The 15,835-nt window shown below is 52.4% G+C and overlaps 1 protein-coding gene across 7 annotated transcripts in view; it reads left to right on the top strand.

Annotated features, from left to right (window-relative positions):
• The window catches only part of MTMR14 (myotubularin related protein 14), a 42,918-nt gene that overhangs the window by 14,030 nt on the left and 13,053 nt on the right, over positions 1–15,835 (top strand). For 4 of the 7 annotated variants that reach the window (XM_082415707.1, XM_082415709.1, XM_082415712.1 and 1 more), the window contains 8 exons: positions 1,196–1,318; positions 2,305–2,378; positions 7,169–7,239; positions 7,837–7,911; positions 11,734–11,800; positions 12,701–12,786; positions 13,059–13,135; positions 13,391–13,427. In XM_082415707.1, coding sequence (XP_082271833.1) covers positions 1,196–1,318; positions 2,305–2,378; positions 7,169–7,239; positions 7,837–7,911; positions 11,734–11,800; positions 12,701–12,786; positions 13,059–13,135; positions 13,391–13,427 — 610 coding nt within the window. Of the gene's footprint in view, positions 1–1,195; positions 1,319–2,304; positions 2,379–7,168; positions 7,240–7,836; positions 7,912–10,664; positions 10,799–11,733; positions 11,801–12,700; positions 12,787–13,058; positions 13,136–13,390; positions 13,428–15,835 lie in introns of those variants that run through there. The other 3 variants (XM_082415710.1, XM_082415708.1, XM_082415713.1) reach the window with 2 other exon arrangements.

The raw sequence follows: 15,835 nt of genomic DNA on the forward strand, positions 1-15,835 counted from the left end.
GTCTTCAAGCCCCACAGTTTCCAGGGTGCTGACATCTGGCCTACCAGGTGATGCACAGCACACCCGGCCTGAGGGACGGGACAAGCAAGGACTGTGGTCCCCACATGAGAGATGTGGGCACTAGAAGCTCCACAGCTGTGTGATAGGTGTCATAAGGAGCTTGCTACAGAGGAATGTTTTAGGCCGCCTTAAAGGGAGGGAGGGGGCTGGCTCCCACTCTTCCTACCTCCTTTCCAAATATTTTTAGAAAACGGCAGTAATGGATATTTTGGAAAAGCTCTTTTGCATGGTCTGTACCACATGAAAAGTCTTTAACTGGTGTCAAGTGTCTCTGGAATGCACACCAGCACCCTAGTCAGATCAGCCGCCCAAAATCATGGCTCAGCGCATGAAAAGGCATTTCGCTGTGCCCGGCTTCTGCCCGTTAGTTCCAAGAGCAGTGGCTCTGGCTTGTGCTCAAGAATGTTCGGCTCTTCCCCCGGGATCAGACGACCTCTGCCCCAGCCAGGCCGTCTTCCACAGTGCTCACTGTTGTTGGTGAGGAGTCTGCTGGGGACAGCAAAGCAGTGGGCATTAAAAAAAAAATTAATAGTGCCTGTTTATTCGTTCTGCTTTTGCCTTTATCTGTATGACTGATCAAAAGGCAGCCTGGGGATTAGGAAAATTTTATCTTTCTCCTTGCTCCAGAGGCCTTCTAAGCAGAGGGAATTCACTTGCTAATATTTCACAATCAGTTGATAACATAGCTCTAAAAAGTCCATCTCCCAGTGAGTTTCAATCTGTTACATTTTGAGCAAGTCATATGGCTAAAAACGGTCATAAATGGGGGAAAGGGAGGGGGGTGGAAAGAGAGAAACTCTAATGGAGGCTCAAAGACTCTATCAGCCACTAGCCTGCTGCTTTTTAGAACTCGGAGATTATCTTGAGTCTTCTGGCTTAATGTCAAGCAGTGCCAAAAAGCCCTTTCTCGCCCCAGCTGCAGATTGTTCCTCTTTGAAATGCGTCGCGGGATAATCTCTTAGAAAGTCACCTTCCCTGGGAGCAGTTGTCCTGTCTTGGCCCTCCTTCTGTCTTCTGGAGAAGGGAATCAGAAGTTCTTCTGTAGAACCTAGACTTCCTTGCACGCGCCCCTCAGGCCCCAGACTTTTGTGGATGAATGTGCAGTGCAGCTTCTCCCTCTGGCTCTTTGTTTCAGAAGTTCCGACACGCATCTTTTTGATAAGGTCAGAGGGTATGACATCAAGCTGCTCCGGTACCTGTCAGTGAAATACATCTGTGACCTGATGGTGGAGAACAAGAAGGTGAAGTTTGGCATGAAGTGAGTGCAGGGCACCCCCTGCGAAGTGGGTGGAGGCCGTGTGCTCACAGGCTCGTGGGGTCGGAGATGACACAGAGCAGTTACAAGGGCACACCGCGTGCCCGGCCTCGTGCATCCTCTCCCTGTATCCTCACACAGCCCTCCCCTGCAAGGAGGTTCTGGTGTCCCCCTCTTGCAGGGGAGAAACTGAAGCCGGAGAGGTTAAGTCACTTGCTCGTGGTGGTGCGGAGAGCACCAAGGGAGCCGCGGGTCTCTAACGTGTGCTCTGCTGCCGCTGCGCCATCTCTGGTAGATTAGAGTCTCTTTTAAAGTGGATCGAAAAAAATCAGTATTTACTCAATTTTTATGTCCTGTATGGAACAAATCTTCATGCGATAAGGCAAAATTAGAAACAAATGGAACCTGGGTTAGGGTGATGAAATTTGGGGAATTTTTCCAAAGTGTTGTTTATTTTTTATAATATCCACTTTTAATTATGCCGAGTATGTCTTAGAAAATAAGCCACACTGAGGCTGTTACAGCTCAGCTGTTTGCAGTCACCTGCACATCCCGCTGCTGTCACAGTAGTCCTGCGTCTCTCAGATGCTGTCTGGGAGTGTCCGCAGTGGATGCCGGAGAAGATGGTGGAGGCGAGAGTCCGCCTCAGGGCCCCTTTGGACAGTGTCTCTGTTATTTTGCTCTTTTCTCACTCTGCCCTCCGGGTCAGGGGGCGGTGCTGCCTTCGCGGGAAGCTCGTTCCGTGGCTTAGGTCCCGTTGCGGGTGCTGTGGTGTCTGGGGGAGTCGGCGCTCTCACCTGGTGACTTGGGGTAGAGGCGGCAGAGCAGTCGCATTTCTTAGTCGTTCGAAGTAAGCCCCCTGGAGGGCATCATTCCTAACTCTGAACAGTAGTTTCTGTAGCAGGAGGATCATTTGAGCTGTGGTAACGCTTGTGGGGAATGGTGTGCGTGTGTTGTGATGCCGTAACACGTTGAATCCTGTCTTGTAGTGTCACCTCCTCCGAGAAGGTGGACAAAGCCCAGCGCTATGCCGACTTCACTCTCCTCTCCATCCCGTATCCAGGTAGGGGCTCTTTCCAAGGTCTGGTCAAGGGACAGGCTTCCCAGGACTGGGGCTCTTAGAGGCCCTCCTCAGGCCCTGGCCACTTAGGTGGCCAGATGCCCCGGAGCCCTTGGGCAAGATCTGCCGTCGCTCAGCATAGCGCAGTGCAGCTCCCGGTCCTTGGCTCTCACCTTAGGGTAGGATGCTGTCCTCGTGGGGGAGGGGGCGGGCTTTCCCCTGGGAGGGGCCTGGGAATGGAGTCCTGGCTCAGGTCCTCCCTACTGCCCTCTTGAGCGAGTTACTTCACCTCGCCCAGCCTCAGGTTTTCTCAGGTGTCACTGGAAGTTGGTGAGGCTTAGCTCAGGGTCTTGTTGTGCGGATTAGGTGAGGTCAGGTTTATCGGCGTGCTCTGTGCAGCTAATGCGCTGTTTCAGTGTGAAATGACATCGTTAGTCCTCCGTGTCAGCAACCAGCTATGCTGCGCTGGCTGTTGCCGTGGTGAGGGTGTAAGTGCTCTGTCCCCAGTTGCACGTGGTTGGTGGCCTCACCGTGTCACAGAGCACCGTGGTGAGCACGCAGCTGGCTGCATTTGTCTCTGGCACCGACTGCATGCGACCTGTGGCCAGGGCAGCGTTCTCTGCACTGGATACTGAAGCTGCGTTGGTCCAGTTTGTAGCGTTTAAGCTTTCTTTCTGGCAACACCTGCTTGTTCAAGGAGGTATTAGAGCCCTAACATCAGCACCAAACTTTGTCAACAGATGGCAGGAAGTGGACTCTTTCTCCTTGAAACCTCTCTCCTGTTCCTCAGCAGTAGCACCTGCCTTCAGTCCTGTGCTGGATCTTGTCTCCTCATCTTGGAGCCATGTGGCCAATAGAGAGAGCAGGCTGGTGTCCCCAGGTTGCAGTAGAGCCACGAGGCCTTCTCATTAGAACCTCAAGTTCATCCACTGCCTGGTGGGCAGAGGGTATCCTCATCAGTGTGAGCTGGTGGTATCCAAACCACGACCCCTGTGGCCTGGCTGTCTTACAGTGGCCTCCTTCAGGGTCTCTCCTCACTCTTCTCTGCTAGCTTAGCATTTGGTGGCATGTGGGGCTGGGCGTGCATTCCAGTCCCAGCACTGTGTCCTTGAACAAGTCCCTTAACCCTTCTGAGCATCAGTTTCACCCTGCATAAGATGTGGTTAATGGTGCTTATTCTGGGTGAAGTGCCAGACCTGTCCCTGACAGGTGCTCGCCGACACCAGGCCGAGTGATGGGTGCGTGGGAGGAGAGGCTCGCTTTGGGCAGGTGCAGAACCATGACGATGATGCCATGGGCTCGGCAGCGTCAGAGATGCGTCGAGACAGAGGCGTCCCCAGTGGGGGTCTGCACCGGAGCTTCCCTCAGGTAGCTCTAAAGCTGGTTTTCAGACTAGGCTCCTGACTCTCAGGAGATGCTTTGGGGGTCCCCAGAGTGAAGTACTCTCTGCCAAGTGAATGGGAGAGGACTGAGCTGGCTGAGGAACCAGGCGTCAGCTTTCTTTATTTGTATTCAGCTTCTCGGTAAGACTTGGCTTTGAAAAAATTGTTTTGTGGGACTTCCCTGGCAGTCCAATGGTTCAGACTCCATGCTTCCACTGAAGGGGCAAGGGTTCGATCCCTGGTCGGGGAAATAAGGATCTCACATGCCGCATGGCAGCAGCGAAAAAGAAAAAACAAAAACAAAAACACACCACACTTTAAAAAAAAGAAAAGAAAAGAAAAAAAATCGTTTTGCTCCAGAACAGTAGCACAATATCCTTTCTGCTGTCGTTGGGCAGCTTGTTAAAAGACTCCTGAAATATTAACTAACACCTTTTGACCCAGTTATTCATTAGGCCATAATCCAGCCAGCTTGGGCCTGAAGATGTTCATCATGTCTGATTATACCAGCCAAACATGGGAAATGTTTTCATTAATCAGAATAATGATGATGTAAATGATGGTACAGCCATCCATAGTAGAACGAGATATTACATAGTCATAGAAAAATGCTTAAGGTTCTAATAAGCAAGGTAGAAAATTAAATAGTACAATCTCAACTGTGTAAGAGAAAAAGTGCTTACACAAAATGGTAAGAAAAGAATATGCCAGAATGGTAAGATGATACCATGTCTCTGTGAATTTTTTCCCCCCATTCTTCCCAGAATATCGTGTACTGCGTCTGATAGTTGTGTATGGTGTCGAGGGGAGATTAAGAGGCATCAGTAAAAATCCAGAAGCCTAGGTGGCAGGAGACGCTGTTGCACACCCGGATGAGGGGACAGAGACGCACTTACCTTGCTTACCTTAATTACCTTGCTTCCTCTGCTGATGTTCTAGAATTTCTTTACGTGCCTACATTATTATACTTCATAACAAAATTGCCGTTATCCAGACCAAGTCCTGAAATGCACTCTGCTGCCATTTCAGGGGTCTCTGTTGAGCCCTCTGATGACTTTGAAGCCCAGACAGGAACTGCGGTGGTATCAGTTCTCTGTCAGACTAACTTAGGCTTAGACTAGCCCTTGAAAACGAGAAGTGTTCTGGGAGCACTTCCTTTAGGGCACCAAGATAGACGGGGCCGAAAACTCCCCAGCATGAGTCTAATTTGCTACCCTCTTGAGCGAGCGTCCATTCTCACTTCACTTTTGGTCCCATCTGTTTGCCTCTCAATGGGCTCAGAAGCCCGTTCAGGTAATGAATGTCAAGGCATTGCCCTGGGTACTGAGGCTGTTTTAATTCTCTCCGTTTCTCACAGTCAGTTGCTTCTGCATTATATGCTGGTCAGAGCTTGGCCTGGAGCCTGCAGTGTTGATTCAAGTGCTCAAGTTTGAGAAAACAGAGCACTTCACGGGAGTTCTGAGGAATGATTGGTGTCCCTCCTAAACCCAGGCTCATAAGCTCAGGGCTTCTGTCTGATATTTATATTTCTTCTTTCTCCCAGTGAGGCACCCAAGAATACGCTGAAGTGTTAGAGCTGAGGATTGATTCCTGACTTCCCCGTCCACAGTGAGGCCTGGGGGATTCGAGTGCAGGAGTGTGTGGGTTGGTGAGAGCCAGGTCTGCAGAACACACAGGCTAAGTCTCCAGACCTTCCTCCACGAAAGAACCTTTCCCTTCTCGCCTGGTGTGGCCCCAGACAGGAGCATGTCCCAAGAGGAGCTGGAGAGTTCCATGTGAATGTTTATGGCCTGTGGCTACTTTGACAGAATTCAGGCAACTGTTTTGTTGCCTTTGGGGACCTCACCAGACTTGGACCTGTGGCCAAAGCCTTGTGCCCTCTGGAGTTTGTGTTGGTCCCGGTGGAGGAACTGAGAGGAGTGCAGGCCTCGTTCTCCCCAGGCTGAGCTGCAGGGCTGCACTGGGGCTCTCACTGCAGTGGTGGCATGAGGATGGCACCAGTATGCTGTCACCTGAGTGCCACTTGTACCAGTGCTGTGCCAGGTGTTTTATACATATTATTTCATTTCATCCTTAACCACTTTACAAATGAGAAAATTAAGGCTTAGAGAAATTAACTTGTTCACAGTCACAGAGCTACGTGAAAGGCTGAGGTTTGAAGCTGGGAACATTGCCAAGGCGCTTCTCTCTCCACTCCTCTCTCTGTTCCTGAGGTCTTACCCTGGTGGTGTTTCTTATAGTTTTTCTAGTGAATGATACAGAAAGCACATCTTGGCGAGGTTTGTTGGAGAAGGACGTGTCTCTTGAGCGCCTGTCACATTTCAGGCACTGTCCGTGGTCCTTTCTCTCATGTTACGATGTTCGGTCCTCACTGAAAGCCTGCGAGGTTGGTACAGGCAGACCTCATTTTATTGCTCTTCGCTTTGTTACTCTTAACATATTGCATTTTTTACAAACTGAACATTTGTGGCAACCCTGTGTCAAGTCTGTTGGAGACATTTTTCCAGTGTTTGTTCACCTCATGTCTCTGTCACATTTTGATAGTTCTCACAATACTTCAGACTTTTCCATTATTACTCCATTTGTTATGCTGACCTGTGATCAGTGATCTTCGATGTTACTATTCCACCTCACTGTAGGCTCAGATTATGGTCAGCGTTTTTTAGCAATAAAGTTTTTTTTTTTTTTTTTTTTTTTTTTTTTTTTTGGCTGTGCCGTGTAGCTTGTACGATCTTAGTTCCCTGACCAGGGATTGAACCAGGGCCCACAGCAGTGCACCAAGTCCTAACCACTGGACCGCCAGGGAATTCCCTGAACTATTTTTTATTTAAGGTATTTTTAAAATTTAAGATATATATATTTTTAGACATAGTGCTATCACACACTCAATGAGCTATAATACAGTGTAAACATAACTTTACTACGCACTGGGAAACCAAAAAATTCGTGTGGCTTGCTTTATTGCGGTGGTCTGGAACTGAACCCTCAATATCTCCGAAGTGTGTCTGCATCAGGAGGGAGGGTGAGCCTCCGTAACTAGGTAGGTTGCTGAGAAAGTGCTGCCGGGGCTCAAATTGTAAACCACGCTGTTGTTCGCTGGCTCTTGGCACTTCAGGGACTTGTAGGGCAAAGGGACCTGAAATGAGAGAAAAGTGACCAACAACCAGTGAGCACAGATGGAGAGAGATACAGAGGTGTGCAGGCAGGGGCTGCCTCATCGGGAAGGTCTGTGGCTAGAAACCCAAGGAGCGTTGGAGGCTCCCGCTCGCCCGGCCCAGTCCCCACTCATGTCAGCTGGGGCCCACTTTGGAGTGTGTGAGCTGGTGGCCACCCCGGTCCTCCAGCACCCAGGGGCATCTCAGGACACTGGGCCAGGAAGGGTGGTGTCATGACTCTGCCCTTCTTTTCCAGGCTGTGAATTTTTCAAGGAATATAAGGATCGGGATTACATGGCTGAAGGGCTCATCTTTAACTGGAAGCAGGTATGAGCGGTAACATTCATCAGCTTGGGTCTTCTGTCTGTGAAGGGAAACCAGCTAGTAATCTTCTTGGGGAAAACGGCTACCCTTCTCCTTTCTTTGCTCTTCCCTGAATGAGTCTCATTATTGTTCTCTTTCTCCTCCTTGTATGTACATGTTTAAACTCTCACCATATGTACTTTTGTCTCCCCCTTTAATTTCTCCCTTTCTGTAAACGAGTTTTCAGGGACCGGGTAGGAGAAGTCCTTCATTTTTGCTCCGCTACCTGTGTGCAGAGCGGGAGCAGCCGTCTGCCCCGCCCCAGTGGGCGGGAGCAGCCCAGGAGCTGCCGGAGGCTGAACACGGTTCACCACCTCTGCGTCAGCCGTCAGCACTCAAACGGCCAACTGAAAAGCTCCACTTGGCAGCAGTATCTGGTCCCTTTGATTTTTAAGCTGTCACTCCCAGGGTGGCACAGGCATCTGGCTCTGAGAAGGCGAGCACTGTGGGGGAACATCCTGCCTGCCTGTGGTAGCCACAGCTTCAGGGCCTCAACCTGCCTGGTCATCCTGGCTTCTTCTGGTGGCCAGCCTGCATCTCACAGTGTCTTTCTGTCCCCAGGACTACGTTGATGCCCCTCTGAGCATCCCCGACTTCCTGACTTGCTCTCTGAACATTGACTGGAGCCAGTATCAGGTGAGGGGACCCCTGGTGCCTGCCCCACGAGTCCCTCAGGCAGACACCTGAAGGCCTGGCTTGTGACCTCTGACCTCCTGGGAAAGGAGGAGCTGCTTACCTGTTTAACTCTCCCTCCTGCTTTCTTGGCCCAGAAAATCAAAGCTTTCTGAACATGACTTACTAAAAGATTTGCATCCACCAGGGGGTTCTGTTTCCAGAGGAGGACCTCATGGAGTTTGCTTTTCCAGCTCTGGGATTTAGTGACTTTTTTCATTTTACCTTTTAAATGCGTGTTCCATCAGAGAAAGTGCAGAGCTACCTGACCTGATTTGGTTATAGAAACCTTAAAATTATTTCCACTGTGCTTCTCTCCTGTTCTCATCGTCTGCCATGGAAGGGTCCCCAGTCTTTTTTTTTTTTTTTTTTTTTATTTATTTTTGGCTGCATTGGGCCTTCGTTGCTGTGCGCAGGCTTTCTCTAGTTGCGGCGAGTGGGGGCTGCTCTTCGTTGCGGTGCGCAGGCTTCTCATTGCAGTGGCTTGTTGTGGAGCACGGGCTCTAGGCGCATGGGCTTCAGTAGTTGTGACACACGGGCTCGGTAGTTGTGGCGCACGGGCTCTAGAGCGCAAGCTCAGTAGTTGTGGCACACAGGCTTTTTTGCTCCGCGGCATGTGGGATCTTCCCGGACCAGGGATTGAACCCGTGTTCCCTGCATTGGCAGGTGGATTCTTAACCACCGTGCCACCAGGGAAGTCTGAAGGGTCCCCAGTCTTACTGGATGGATCCATCTCTCTACCGTGTTTAGCCCACTGTACAAGCCCACAGGCCATTAGCAGTGTCCTTGCCACTTGCTTCAACCAGGACAAGTAGCCTCGTTCTTCCCACTGCCTTCCCCATGTCTGTTCCCTCTGCCTGGCTGGCCCTCTCAGCCTCCTCTTGTCTGGCTGACACACTGCCTTCAGGATTTGGCTCGAGTGTCCACTCCAAGAAGAATTCTCTGATGTGCCTCCTCTCCCCCATCCCTAGAGAGGTTGGATGCTTGCATCTACATTCCCATTAATCCGGGCTCTGGGCCCGGCCTGGCCTCTCTCGCTGATCCACACCTACTTCCTTTTCCAAGTGTCCCGTCATGCAAGCACCTCAAACTCAAGCTGCCCAAAATGGAATTGGCCACAACCCACAGCACCCCCAGGCCCTCCACCATTTACCCAGATGCTCAGACTCGAAAAATGGGGCCTCTTCTCCCCAACATCCATGGCTGGTCCCATCAGTTCTGTAAGTCTCTGCCCCAGGGAAACTCCCCAGTCCTTCTTGCTTCCATCTCTTAGGTCACTGGCCTAATGCAGGCTACCGTCGTCTCATGGCTGAGCGTGGGCCCACATTGAAGGGGCAACCGACTGGAAATAGTGAACGTAAAGCATGTGAATGGGGCCTGGCAGAGCGCGATACTCAGATGATGGGGCAGGGTCGTCACTGTCACGCCTTCCTTCAAAGCTGCCACTGACTTTCCTTTTTCCCTCAGGATAAGTCCAAGGACCCTTATGTGGTCCACCCAGCTCCACATGGTCCAGGCTTGTTCTTGTGACTCACTGGCTGTCCCCTCCCTCTCCTCCAGCTACCCTGACCGCCTCTCCACCCCTTAGGGAAGATGCTCTCCAGGTTTGCACATGCTGTTCTCTCTGCCACAAACACTCGTGTGCTTTCCCTCCCCTTTTCTCACATGCATGTCACCATCTCCAAGAAGCCTTGCCTAAGGGTCCCCATGGGTCAGGCTAGGCTTACCTCCCCAGTTCCATGGTCCTGCAGCATCTTAGAGGGCTCCTTTTAATTAGCACACCTGCAGCGATTCACTTTGCCTTCCCTTCCCTCCAGCCTCAGGGCTGGAGTCATTGTGTTCACTGCTGTGTCCCAGGGCCAGGCCCACAGTCACGTTCACACCACTGTTTCCCACTGCACGAGCAGTAGTGCATGTGTGGGTGTTGCTGACCTCTGTGTGGCCCGATGGAATTCCATAGAGCTCTGCTCTTTCATTCTGTGCCCGAAGACCCCTTCCAGTGGCAGCTGCTCCTCAAGCTGGCCACTGACTATGAACAGTCAGTGAAAGAACATTCTACAGGTACCTCCTAGTCCCTAAGCACGAAGCCTTACAGATGCAGAGGTGCCAAAATGGCCTCCGCCCTCACTGGGCTCAGTCTAGGAAAATTCCGAGGCAACAGCATAACCATCACCTGCGTAGTAGGGATATTGACCAGTGGCCACAGAAGAAGACTCTGTAGAGAAGATAATGGGGCTGGGCCTTTAAAGGATGAGTAGGAGTTTGCCAGCCAGGGAAAGAGTGCACCAGGCATGGAAACATAAGGCTGATATGTGGTTCTCACCTCTGCACCTGGAGGCTTTGTCACGGCGCACATAGGTTGAGAGAGTCAGAGGTGAGCCTAGATTTTCATGCATTTCCCAGGTCCTCTTCTGTTTCTCACTCTGGTATCTGAGGAAGTGTTCCTACAGTGCAGTGTGTGACCACAGTCCTGGGTCCAGACCCCAGCTCAGCTTAGCTGTGTGACCTTGGGCCTCTGCCGACCCAGCGCTCCCCAGGCTGTGGTTCCTGCTCCAGCCCTGGGCACGGTGGCCAGCAGTGTCTGCCGCCGTTCCTTGGTCATTTGTGTCCCCTTCAAACAGCTGCCGTTGTGGGAGCTGCCCTGCGGGCTCGTCCTTGGTCACCTCCTGCCCTCTCCCGGCCGCTGCAGTCCTCCCCCAGCCAGCCTGACCTCCCTGCACACCTGCTGCATAGCTCCCGCCTCTCCTGCTTTTCCTCACCCGCTGGAATCACAGCTCGGAGGAAATCTCTTGGCAGTGGTGTGTCTGACACGTTGAACCAGATGAGTGGAGAGACCCCCGAGCCACCATGGGTAATAAGTTTATTAGCACGGCACTGCAGCGGCTTTCTCTGGAGCTCCTGAAAGTGGGTCAGGACTCTCCAGGGTCCGTGGGAAGGTCAGGTAAATGAGCCTGGTTTAAATTCCTGGGAAAACCATTCCAATTACAGGTGCTGTGTTCACCCTCCCCATGGGAGCGCTCTCGCTAGCTGGCATTCACCGCCCTCTCTGCACAGCCCCAGACACTGAGAAGCAGTCATGTTAAGAGACTGTCCCCAGCTAGGGGGAGGGGGCCGCAGAACTGGGTCAGGCCCCTCCGTGGGGTTCCGGATTCCAAAATGGACTGTTTCTCAGAGGGTCTAGTCTAGACCTTTAGCTTGGGCTAGAACAGAGGTTCCGATCTCTGTGGCTTTTGCTTATTTTTGCTCTCCCACCTCACGGGCCTCCTGTTTTAAAAGATTTTTGTTTACCAAACAGACTGCATTTGTTACTCATTAAAAGACTATGCAGTGAGTAGCAATAAAAAACGTATGAAACGTGATTGATGAGAAGGTTGATGGTTACCTTAGTTTCTGTGATGTGATGGCCGATAAAGAAATGGCTCTTTCCATTTGGTGACAATGGCCACGGGCTCAAGGCTCTCTGTCGGCTTCTGTTAATTCCCTAGACAGCCGTGCCCGGAGCCCAGGGCTCAGAGGAGGCTAGTGTCCGGCCGCTGCTCGGGGCTGTGGGGCTGTGGGTTGCCCAGGCTCCTGCACGGCTTCCCCTCCCTCACCAGCACGTTGGGTCAGAGCACACTGAGGGAGGGGCCCGTGGGTGAGGGTGCAGGGACGTGTGAAAAGTGAAGTGAGCCTGGGGTACTTGTTTCCCCAGAATAACTCATAGCATTTTATTTTAAAAATGCTTTAAATTCCCATTCTGAGTTAAACACCTATTCATAGAATCCTTTTATTTTTCTTCTCCAACAGAGTTGGGATCTGGTGCAACAAACACAAAACTACCTGAAACTGCTGCTTTCCATAATTAACAGTGATGGTGAGTCTGCCTCTGCCTGCCTCAGGCCATAGGATCTTCTGGGTGTTCCCAGGTCTTGACGTCGCGAACGTGTGTTTATTGGGGCCTTTTGCTCTATGGGAGAAGGATTTGGGGATTCCCTTGTCATTGGCAGATTTATTCCATGCCCCAAATTATGAACTTGTTACCATCTGAACCACATTCAGCTGGCCTTTGAGCTTTCAGCATCAGCCTTTTGCTGATGTGTTTCTGCACTGGGTCAGCTGGCCTTTGAGCTTTGAGCATCAGCCTTTTGTGTGGGGCTTCAGTGGCCTCTTTTGGTTCAGAAAGGTGAGAGAAAGTCAGTCCTGGCCTCTTCTTGGGCACACACAAGAGCCCCTGGAGGGCCTGTTCTCCAGAGGGTACTCCAGCCAGTTTGACTGTTTTGATTGGATGAGCCCATCGTGCTCAGTGTCCTAGGGCGGTCTGACTCTGGTTCCTCCATATCAGTCAGGACCTGTGTGGGGCTGCACTTGCTTGAACAAATGGAAATGTATTCGTTTATATAGCCAAGAAGGCCCAAGAGCAGAGCCAAGTGCCAAATACCACAAAGAATCTCTCCTTGTCTCATACCCACTGTTTAGTTAGCTTCATGGCTGGCAATCGTTCCGGACTTGTTTCCTGCCATCTTAACCCCTCCAGAAGAGGGAGACGGCCTCTGTCCCAGAGCTCCCGCTCATTGCCTCAGTTTGGATCCAGTGCCCATCCTTGAACCAGTCACTGTGGCCAGGTTGGCAGAAACATCACGTGCCTGCCCCTGGAGCTAGGCCGTGGTTCTGGGGTGGCCTGGCTCTCACCCCAGGCCAGGGCGGTGGCGCATCCCCTTCTCATCAGCCCGTGTTTGCTTCTCTCCTGGGCCTCCCGTTCCATGTTCCTGTGTAGATGACAGCGGACTGCTGGTACACTGTATCTCAGGCTGGGACCGGACGCCCCTCTTCATCTCTCTCCTGCGCCTTTCCTTGTGGGCTGTGAGTATGGATGGGCTGGGCCGTGGGGTCAGGGAGCATTCAGAGGCCCTTCCAAGATGTACTGTCTATGAGCGCTAGGACTGTTTCCAGAAAGCAGAGAGGCTTCGGAGCGAGGGACCTCACGTGTCCAGAGCAGGTGTCGTGTTTAACCCCGCTCCGGGGGCTGTCAGGCAGCCTGGTTGTCACGGGGGCGGGGGTTGTGACTCAGCCCCCGAGGCCAGGAGGGGCCGTCCTGGGGAGGCTTCTTTCTGATCTGGGCGCGTCTCCTCCAGGACGGGCTCATCCACGCGTCCCTGAAGCCCGCTGAGATCCTCTACCTAACGGTAGCCTACGACTGGTTCCTCTTCGGGTGAGCCTTCGGGAACTGTCGGGCTATGGGGCGCTCCGGTGCTTGGGAACCGCCTTTTTGTGTGCGTGGGTGTGGTGGCCCCTGTGACAGGGTTGAAGGCGAAGACGGTCCCACCCCCTTGGGAAGAGAGAAGGTGTGGTCGGGCCCACCTGAGGCTGAGGTGCCAAAGCCATGGGCTGTCCCTGTGCCTCTGGTCCCCCTTCATCCTTGTGTCTGGGGGCTGCTCGCTCTGACCTCCTCGCCTTCTTGTTTCAGGCACATGTTGGTAGATCGACTCAGCAAAGGAGAGGAGGTGGGTTCTGCTCACGGTCCGCGAGCACACGTCAGGGCTCCGCGAGCTCGGGCTCTTTTACCCCCAGGAGGGACAGGGTGATGGTCTGTTTGGTGTCCACACTTTGGGGGCGGTTCCTTGCCTGGTGTGTGCTGGGATCAGGCAGCGTGGCAGGAAAAGCACTGGCACAGCAGCCCCGTTCTGAGCCTCAGTCTCCCTCTCTCGCGGAGAGAACACTTACCTGTGACCTTTGTGTGTCAGTCCTCTTCCCCCCCTTCTGTGCCAGCCTTCTTACGGGTGACCTTGTTTTCTGCACTCTGGAACCAATTTACAAGTCCTTTCCTGTGCCCCTCATCCTTACAGCTAAAGCCAGAAGCTCTTCCCTGTCCTCCCTTGTCTCATCACACCCACTCGGCAGCTTTTAAGCCCCAGGGCCTTCCGTGCAAGCAGGCTCCTGCCAGCTCCTCACCACCAGACCAGTCCCGGCCAGCGGGCTGTGGGTCCCCTTCCTGTCCGGGCGCTGTCCCTCCTTCCTCCTCTCTGCTCTGTCCACGCCTTATCCTTTTAGCTACTTTTTTCAGTCTTTGGCTCTTTGGTACTCTTGTTTTCAGCCTGTTTTCCCTGCACACAGACCTGGAGTCAGACCTGAGTGTGAACCCCAGTTGTGCCACTTACTACCTGGATGACCTTGGGTAATGTGATTAACCTTGAGTCTCCCGGTGTTGATTCTGCTGCCTCACAAAGAGAATGAGTCCAGATGCCCAGCGTGGGAGCTGCACGCAGTGTTGGCTCTCCCCCCATTTTCCTGAGGCATCTTTCTCACCCTCCTGAAGCTGCCTCTTCTGGGCATCTTATCTTGTGCATTCTTCTCTTGTTCCTCCCTCTCAGCTGCTCCTCTCTCCTTCTACATCTCTTCTTTTGAGCACTGATCGCCTCTGCCAGGACTGCAGAGCTCATAAGCCTGTTCCTCAGAGGCCTCCATGAACTCTGTCAGAGGCGGTGACTTCGGCACTGAAATCCGCACGTAAAGCCCCTTTGCAGCCTCTCATTTTGAGACTTGCTGGAGCTGGCGCTCCAGTACCTGCTGTCCCCCATGCTGTCTCCCCATCCCCAGAGCAGGCCAGATTCCACCTTCAGAGACGGGGCAGGGGATGCGGCTGAGCCCAGTGGATTCTGGATTCAAACCCTGGCCACGTCTCAACATAAACAAGAGGGTCTTCTCAGCTGGGAGGGTTGGCGGGGTGTGGGCTTTTCTCTTAGCCCTCCCTTCCTCCCCGCACACACTCAAAACTCTGATACTTTAAAAACATGCAAAAAGCTGGGGCCTGTTAAACAGCTCCGTACCCCTCCTTTGCCTTTGAGGCTCTCAGAGCACATTAGCATATTAAAGACTAAAAAATCTGTGGTGAAGACACCTATTTAATTTTATGTAACGGGGACTTCCCTGGCTGTCCAGTGGTTAGGACTCTGTGCTCAGGACTCCGTGCTTTCACTGCCGAGGGCCCAGGTTCAATCCCTGGTCGGGGAACTAAAATCCCACAAGCTGTGCGGGGCGGCCAAAAAAAAAAAAGTTATGTAACAAAGTTTTCATACTGGCCTGACCTAGGCACCCTTCCTCCTTTTTTATTTTTTGAGGAGACCTTACGGGGCTCTGGGATACCCTGTGGGTATTTTTCCAAGTGAGGGGTTGATGGACCACACCTTTCAGAATCAACTGCAGAGACTATGCATTGTGTGCACTTCACAGAGGCCCATTGGACCAGGGCACTGGCTGGAAGGGAGAAGAGAGAATTTGCTCACGGAGCTGGGGAAGCAGATGCGGGGTCAGAGCTCAGGAGCCTCCTCCGGCTTTTGCCCACCTCAGACTTCGTCCTGCCCCTTACAGTTTCTGAACAGTGCAGGCTGTGGGCCAGGCAGTGGCTGTTCTCACCCCTGGTTCTCCTGAACCACTGTTTCCGGGTATTTCTTCTACAAAATCTGATCTCTTGCCCTTGCATTGTGTTCCTGCTGTGTCCACTAATCTTCTTGCCCCGAAATTCTCTCCCAGCTGTCCTTCCCTGTTAGCCTCTCTCCCTGGGGTTCTTAGGAGAGGCTGAGGGGGAGAAGCAGCTGTTCTCTTCATCCTTTTCAGTAGCTTGAGAACGTGTGTGTGCAATTTGAAGATGGTGTGAAACGTCACTGGCTTACCCTTTTGCGTTCTCCGGAAGGAAACGCCCTTCCTTCCTTGCCCCACCCCAGGCACACCTGCCCGACCTCCTAAGCCTTCCCTACTGCCCGTACTGTTTCTACACCAGAATATCCAGCAGGGTCCCCAAAGCAGGGCTGCTGTCCATCAGGGGTTGACCAGGGTCACTGGTTGCCCTCTCCTGGGAGTTCTGCCACCTAGATTCTTCTCCCTGGAGACTGCTATCTTCTCATGTGTGCTGCTT

This window comes from Balaenoptera physalus (genome assembly GCF_965194825.1).
Source record: "Balaenoptera physalus genome assembly, chromosome: 11".
In the NCBI taxonomy this organism is placed as follows: domain Eukaryota; kingdom Metazoa; phylum Chordata; class Mammalia; order Artiodactyla; family Balaenopteridae; genus Balaenoptera; species Balaenoptera physalus.